Source organism: Phaenicophaeus curvirostris, chromosome 10 (assembly GCF_032191515.1).
Source record: "Phaenicophaeus curvirostris isolate KB17595 chromosome 10, BPBGC_Pcur_1.0, whole genome shotgun sequence".
In the NCBI taxonomy this organism is placed as follows: domain Eukaryota; kingdom Metazoa; phylum Chordata; class Aves; order Cuculiformes; family Cuculidae; genus Phaenicophaeus; species Phaenicophaeus curvirostris.
In genome coordinates, this window is record NC_091401.1 from 3,634,220 (window position 1) to 3,642,619 (window position 8,400).

Below are 8,400 nucleotides of genomic sequence, written 5' to 3' on the forward strand. Positions count from 1 at the left end.
ATAAACAATATAACTTCAAACCAGCTGAGCAGCCAGGAAATTTCATTGATTGTGCATTTTGACTATTTAATAGACTTTAGCTTGTGCTCACACTTTTTTTCAAGTACTGGAACTAAGACTTTGACGTTTACCATCAATTAAAAAACTTCAGGAGACTCCTGCACCACTGGTGAGAAGAGCAGAGAGAGCTGGGAGGTGACAAAGCTGCACATTCTACAGATCTATTCTCTTTGCTCCGTATGGCGTGTGTAAACAGCAAAGTAACGGAACGTCGTAGCAGCAGTGTGCTGTTCTGTCCAACGTCCAGAGGGGTGAGGAACTGCAGAAGGGAGAGACCAGGAGATAAAATAGTGCTGCTCTGCCCACTTTGTATCACCAAGATGATGAACAACTGCATCAATACAACCTTTTCTGAATAAAAATAAGCTTTATAGCCAGTGCTGAACCTGTTAAAAAAAAAAAAAAACCAGAAAAAACTAGGTTTTCTTCTGACCAGCTCATGTCTGGAAGAAGTTGAGGAGTTCCTCCTTCTCAGTCCAGATCCTTCACAATTCTCTTAGTGCACCACCAGCTCTGTTACTGAGATCTGATAGTGAAAGCAGCAGTGTGTGGGCCAGCAAGCCAAGAATTGGTCTCCAAATGGACGCTGAAAATGCCAGTTCTGCTGGTGCATTATAGTGTAGCCCCTCATCCCCGACAATTCATGGATTGAATCTAAGTCTGCAGTGGATGAGAATTCAGTATTTGTGTATCATGCATTAAAAAAGGCAGGGGACGACTTCTCATCCATACACAACATGATAGGATTCACTGAAGCAAGAATGTCGTCTCTAAACAAGATCGTTTCATTCACTAGAGCCATTGTGATGCAATGATACAATTTTACAACAGGATTGAGAGCCGTTTTTATTGATCATATCAAATCAATTGTGTTGCTGTATGCGAGTTGGTACAAAACATCACCCGATCGCATTTATGACTCTCCTGCATCAATACACAGGGAATGTTGTTCGGTATCATTGCATATTTGTTTAATCAAGCTAATATTTCACCTGCCTCTTTACAGTGTGATGAGAACAGACTCAAATTACTGAAAATGAACAAGACACTCATTCCTGATCAAAGAGCTAGCTGAGATATTTAGACTTTTTTTTAAAGCACACACAGATTCATTCTCTTTTGTCAACGTTAGATTAGGCAGAAAGAAAAGATCTCCACTGCAGGCAAAAACATCTTTGGGCAGCACAGAATCCACTTACAAGTTTCACCTTTCTGTCCTTGAGAAGACCTGGTAGAATTGGCTACGGAAATCCCTTTGCTCCCACAGGCTTTTTGCATCTTCTGCTTCATTTGCCTTTTGAAGGACTCTGTGTAGAAGATCTTTATTTCTCCAAAGATCTTTCTTTCTTTCTTTCTTCAGACCAGCATCCCAAAATCCTACGGAAATGGATGTCTCCGGTGATGCTTTAGTAAAGAGAACAAATGCAACTGCATATCCCCCCGGGGAGGTGGCATTCAACGGTTCCTCAAAGTTGGATGATGCTTCTTTGTACTTTTTGCTGAAGGAATGGGCTTTCCACACATCAAACACAAACCTGAAGATGTTTTTAATCCCTCCAGTTGTCTGCCTCCTGGCAGGTGTTCTCATCATTCCTACCATCTTGTTTGTGATCTTCTCTAGGTTTAGCATCCGTCAGGAAACAAGGTACATTCTGCTGGGAAATGCTCTGCTTTCTGATCTCACCTACCTGTTGTTCTATGCCCTGTTAGCTGCTCTCAATGCAGCACACGTACATCTCCCGAAGGAAGCTTGTGTCCTCCTGTTGTTTTTGCTGGCGGTGGCTTATTGTGGAGGACTGTTCACAGCTGCTGCAATAGTCCTAGACACATACATAGCTGTTTTGTTTCCTTTGCGCTACATTGCTATTTTGCCACCTTCACGAACTAAAAAACTTATTGTGTTACTATGGATGTGTTCGGGGGCTTTCCCTGGAATTTTCTTCTTGGTGCTATCAAGCACTCACAGCTTTGTGCCATGTCTCCTGGAAATGTGCTCAGTTCCAGTAATACTAATACTAACTCTGAATGGGACTGGTACCATGAAACTCTGTTTCTGGCTTTCCACCATAGTTATCTTTCTCTGCCTGTCTTTAATATTTTGTTGCTATGCTATGCTGTATTTTAAAACAAAACGATCTGGTATATGGGAAAGCATCTGCTCCAGAGCCAGTGTAACATTCTTAATGCACAACACTGTGTTATTTTTTTACTTCTTTCCACTCTTAGCCCTTTTTGTAGAATCCCTCTTATGCATCAACGTTCTCATCAGACTGCAGACAGGAATCCAGGTCTCCCTGACAGTCTGCAATGTCCTGATGATTCTGCCTAAAGTTTTGTTCCCTTTTCTGTACGGGCTTCGATACAGAGAGATCTCAGCATCTCTTAGATCCATGGTCAGAAGGAAGCGTCTTCGCCTGGTGTTACCTGCTCCATCACCATCCTGAGCCAACGCAGAGCACAGCCACAGCAGAGGAGTTGTCCTGACCTTGTTAGCCCACAAGCCTGATGGAAATCACTCAGCTTCTGAAGAAATGAAATAATGATCAACCCATGTCAGAGAAGGCACGAGTTGATCTCTCTATCTCCTTGGTGCCAGAAGGCCGCACATCTTTCATAACGTCAGAGCTGGGAATACAGCAAACGTTACCTTGAGCGACCCTGGACAAAGCTTTGTTCTGATTTGGGAGAGCAGTGTCTTTTGGGGGAGATGTTGAATCAAGATCATTTTCACTCACCTTTGGCAGATGTCTTTCTGCAAAAGAGGATGAAAAATAGATGATGCAAAGCAAAGGTGGCAACCACAGGTCTCTTGACAACATCACCTGCAGCAGAGAACACCCTCAACCAAACATGCTGTGAGCACAACAGCTATTTCTTTCACTCACAATGTATTCTTGCAAGATTGTCCTGTTCTTTAAAACATGGAAGGTGTCTCTGGAAACTGCTGTACCCAGTGAAATGCTGAGCTTCATCCCACACAATGTGCAAGCGTAATAGCTGCTGTACAGATTCTGTGTGCCAATCTGCAAAACACTGAGGTTTTATAAAATCTCGGTCTGATTTTAGTCAGTGCGATCCCAGCTTATGGCTGCAATTATCAGAGCTGGTGTTGGGCGCTGGCCACCCAGCCCCTAGGAAGGTCAGGAGGAGAGGCTGTAGAGCCTGGGGATGTACTCAGGGGCAAGAAAGATGGTAACTTGTAAGAAACTTTTAGGTTTTCCAGATCAGTCACCTCCCTATAGGAAATGACTGACAAACGTTTTTGATCTTTACAGAAACCAAAATGTCTTTAGACATAAAAATCAATGTGGGAAATTTAAATTGTAGTGCCATTCCTTGGGCTTGAGAAAAGAGGTTTTGCATTTCTAAAGATAATGTTTTTAGAATTTGTTGCTTTTTATACAAATACACATTGAAATTTTTTTTTAAAAAAAAAGCATCGTAAAATGGCCCTTCATTTCACTCAGCAATATTGTGTGCAGACTCTCTCCACCCTCTGTTTGCTTAAAGCAGCTACACAGAAAGTGCTGAATGTGGCTTTTGGGTACTTCACACTCATCAGAAGTATTCCACCAAGCATGAGCCAGGTCGGTGTCTGGTTCCATGAGATGATTTTTGGCAGTGAAGCCTGTTTGAGAAGTTCCTGCTTATCTCTTTCTCTCCTTATTCCCTAGCTGCTTGCTACTCTCCTCACATTGCAGCATCTACTCCCTCCAGTTTGCTAATACAACTTCTGGGGTTTCAGGTTAAAAATATCCCTCCAGAGAGAAGTGTTCTTTTCATTTAAACCCAGAATATCACAGAGATCTGGTTTATATCATCTTCTGCAAACAGCTGTGTCAGCAAAATAAGAGAGGCAACAAATTCCAGTTCAGGGGTGGGAGTGAGCAGGGATATCTTGTTGCTAAGGGGCACTTCTTGTTTAAGAGCATCTTTAAGCTAGTGTTGTCGCAGGTGAATAAACTGTATTATATTTGCTTTAACTATGGTTCTGTGCTTCCCTTATTTTGACCTAAATTAAATTCCTGAGTAACTGCTTTTTTTTCCAGAAAAAAAAAATTCTCCTCAGACTTCTTCCATAAAAACAATAGGACTTAAAAAACTGCTTTTTACTGGCTGCTTTTGTTTTTCTCCCAGACGAGTGTACCACAGACATTCATTGCAGAAGGTACGATTGTATAGAGACTTTACATTTGATCCATACCAGGGCTATTCCATAACACCGGGAAGGGCAGGGAAAATGTCTGGATATTGGATCAGGTGCTTTCTGCTAAATCCCTTGAGCATGCGGTATGACGGAGAGTGGAAGAGGTACTTGTAACTCCCCAGGCTGCTCATATCCTGGGCCAAATCTTTGTGCCGATGCCCATTGGCAAAGACGCTGATGACTCGCAGATTGTTTTGCTCATGCAAGATTCTTTCAAGTTTTATTACCTGAAGTTTCCCTATATTATAAGTTTTCATGCAAGGTAGTAAAGATAACTGCGTAAATAGTATAAAGTAAGGTAGTTCTATATACAGCCAGAGGTGACTCTGAATAGCTGCAGGTTAATAGTGTCGTATCTTCCTGCTAACCTTTGCCAGTTATGAAGTTAATTTCCAGGACAGACTTGGATATGATTATATTGCAAATTCTGTAGCTCTTTCTTATATACACATCCCCTGGATATATTTAGAGACAATTAAAAATTTGGCAACTGAAGGAAGAAGGAACTAAACTGGTGATCATGGCAAGTCTGTGTGTATGAAAACTGTCTGCGGTGTTATTGTACGGACCAGGCAAATGAAACGCGGCTTTGGGGAAATGACTTTCCATGCAAGATGGGCATTAGCCTTATATAAATATACATAAATAAATATATATATAAAAATAGTCTTATTTATTCCCGAAAATGGGTGTTTGCTTAAGGAGGATTTCAGCTGAACTGAAATTAAGTTGAACAGAATTCTAAACAGGTCATATGTATTGCGAGTTGATGATGTTTTATTCATCTCCTTTAAGGTGGTTAGTTAGATAGGTAAGGTTAATTAGATAGGTAAGATTTTCTGAAGTGACTGCCTGTTGACAGCTTCTTCCCATGGAATATTACTGTCCAGTTTAGCACAAAGCAGTCTGTCACAGCACATGTAGAAGCAACATAAAACACACTTGAATCAGCCACCTTTTGGGATTTCCCAAATCTATCTGAATAGGACCAACACAGTCACCAAGGCAGCAGCATCAGCACTACGTTCCTATAATTCTTTTCATAAATGGCTTGAGTTTCATCTTAAAGATTGCTAAGCTTCTTTATTTCCCAGAACCTCATGGCTGTGGTGATTAGGTGCTGATTAGACACCTGTAAGGAGATGTCTAGATAAACTCTGGACATTCAAGCTGAGACTATTTACTAGAGCCCCACTATCAACCTCTCACAGGTCACATAGGTGAACTTCTTGGACGTCACGGTGCCTGCCCAGCATCTTAATTTAAAAGGAGAACAGTTGACTCTAACATGTGATTTGGCAGCTGGGGGCAGTAATCCTTTAATAAATTGCAATAGCATGAATCACCAGAGATATTCTAATTTACAGCCTAAATATATTCCTGGTCACTTTTTCCTCTCTTTTCTTGTGCCAGCTCTGTCACTTTGCTCACCACTGCTCTCTTCACTCTCTCAGTGGGGGTAACAGTGCAGTTCTCTGCTATTTGTAACCTGCAGACTGAAGGGAGTCAGATGGCATTCCAGGGGCTGGGGCTGTGCCATACAGAACCAGAAAAATAAATACATCTGCAGTTAGATCTGTGCCCCAAATGGGATCAGCTTCAGGGTCACAAGAGTCTCCAGGCAGGTGAACAAGTGCACAAGCTTTGGATTTGGCATTTTGCTCATTTGCAAAGATTTCAGTGATTATTCAGTAACACTAATTAATCTCCTGCAGTTTTAGTAATTAATATTAGAGTGTCTACTCCTGCTCCATCGGTTGATTGTGTCATTTTCTAAGAGAAGTTTAATACAGTAACAGGTCAGAAGTAAACTGGCATTTGGCTGGTTGCACTCAAGGCATCCAGAGAACTCCAGCACTGGGGACCAGCACTGGCTGCCCCTAGACAGGTCACCCCACTCATCCCAGCGCTGGGAACCAGTGCCAGCTGCCCCTAAACAGGTCACACCGCTTGTCCCAGCACTGGGGACCAGCACCGGCTGCCCCGAGACAGGTCATACCCCTCCTGCGGGGCATCATGTGCTCTTTGCTTTGCCAGTGGCTGGGTTTGCACACTGAGATGCTGTACGTCCTTTGGATAGAAACCGTGGTTGTGACCATTCCCTGTGGGAGGTGGAAACGTAGGACAGATGAGAGAGAACTCGTGATAGGAAAAGGGAAGTGCAAGTTTCCTTGAAACTTGATTTCTGATGTCACCCGTCCCTACCCCCTGCTCGCTGCTGCTCGCCAAGGGCGCAGCTCTGCTAGTTCGTGCCATGTTTTCAGAAGCCTCGTGATTTTTTGTGGCTTCATAAAACTACTGATTCTGGATGGTTTTGTTTTTCAGTATGCTTCTAGTCCTTCAGATTGCAACATGAATCTGAAAAGCACAAAGGGAAGGGAGGCAAATAAAAACAACTCCTCGTGAACTGCTGTTCAAATGCCAGAATGAGTTAGGAGAAGGCAAGGAGCCAAGCTGGGATTCTTCTGTCTCGTGTTTGTCAGTGAGAGACGGTCTGGCTCGTGCTTGCCCAAGGTCTGCAGGTGTGGCTGGACAGACACCACAGGAGAAAGAACAGGCTGTTTTCTCTGCTGCATGCAGTTTAGAATTCATACTTAGAAGTTTGTTTGGACAATATTTTTTCAACTCAGCAAATTATTTTTTCTCAAGCAAAAAAACCATTAATTTTGGCCACTGACATTGCAGGGACAAAATCAGCAACCACCTCATGAGGGCTACTGTTTTTTAGGATGATTCCCAGTAGGAATAACTGGGCGGCTTCAGCAGCCATTATCATTAGTTTTGGCAATAGGTAAAGATACAGAAGTGCAGCTCCTCAACGTGGAAAGGGAGACCACCCCATTCACCCACCTTCTCTGTCCCTGTAGATCAGTCCATACTGCTGTCTGGGTTAAATCTGGTAACTCGTCTTCACAGAAACCTTTTGAAATGAAATACTTTTTGTAGAGGGCACTTCTTCATGCCCTCTGAAAAGTAGAGCAGGATGGGTTAATCTGCGCCAGCAGGGAAACACAGGGAGTGCTGCACCCTGCACAAGGAAAGGAGCATTGGGAAGGAAGGGAGAGAACCAATTAAAAACTAGTTGAAAATGGAAGGATTATGGGAAGGTTACAGTAAGAAAATGTGGGAATTGGCTGGAATTGCAGAAGTGAGTTTCAGGGCATGGGGAACTGGATTTCTCACAGTCTTTCTGAGGGAAGGACACAGTGGAGACCTGTCGGGGGGCAAACACCTACCCCAGGGGCTGGGGCTGCTCATGTCGAGCACGCTGCCACCAGAGTGCTGAAATGCAAGAACCCGTGTCCTTTTCTCAGCCCAACATGAGAGAAATATTGCTTTTAATGCTGTATAAGGCAAAAGGAGAGATTACAGAGACGGAGAGAGGCTGGAAGGAGTCAGATTTGTTTTGCACAGTATTTTCTGTCTTGATTTAATGGTGAGTTGGCTCTTTCCAGCAGCTAGGCAGGGGGAGGAGGGACAGGAATATGTTCCCAGCCTTTGGCCAAGAGTGTTCCAGAGCGTCCCAGGCATGACCTCTTCAATGTTTATTTTTCTTTCTCTACAACTGACCCAGTTGCTGGGACCTGAGACTCGGGTCCTCCTGGTTTGCTGAACATTCGCTGCCTCTGGTACAGCATGTGACGGTCCCAGGAACCAGCCTGGGAACAGTACCTGAAACTGTTATTCTATCCAGCGGAGTGTTCTGTGCTGTTGTATTCCAGGAATCAAAAACCAATGAGAGAAAGCTTGGGAGAGCACTGCCACCCAGTGGAGAAGGGGGCCGGGGTGCAGTAAACCACCCCAGAACAGAACAAAAGGGAAACGAGGTATTTGTCTGCTTTATTAGAAAACAGCTACAATGACTGTTCAGTGGAACCAGGTTAGCGTTCGTTTACATTCGCAGCCCATGCAGCCTCTTTCTTGGAAATGACAGCAAGGTTTGCAAACAGATGGATTGTTTTGGTCACGCAGAACTGAAAAACTAACAAAGTGTCTTCAAGCTCACAAACAAACAAGCAAATAAACAAACAAACCGGTTTTAACTTAATCTAATGTGCCAGCCACTGGGGGTGGGGGGGGGGGGGGGGAAGAAGAAGAAGACAGCTTTGGAGGAAACTACATTACATTTCGCC

The 8,400-nt window shown here is 43.5% G+C and overlaps 1 protein-coding gene across 1 annotated transcript; it reads left to right on the top strand.

Annotated features, from left to right (window-relative positions):
* Nucleotides 1-1,445: 1,445 nt before the first annotated feature.
* GPR148 (G protein-coupled receptor 148) lies at nucleotides 1,446-2,647 on the top strand. The gene has a single exon (XM_069864924.1). The coding sequence runs from the start codon at nucleotides 1,446-1,448 to the stop codon at nucleotides 2,502-2,504; it is 1,059 nt and encodes a 352-aa protein (XP_069721025.1). The 3' UTR covers nucleotides 2,505-2,647.
* Nucleotides 2,648-8,400: the final 5,753 nt, after the last annotated feature.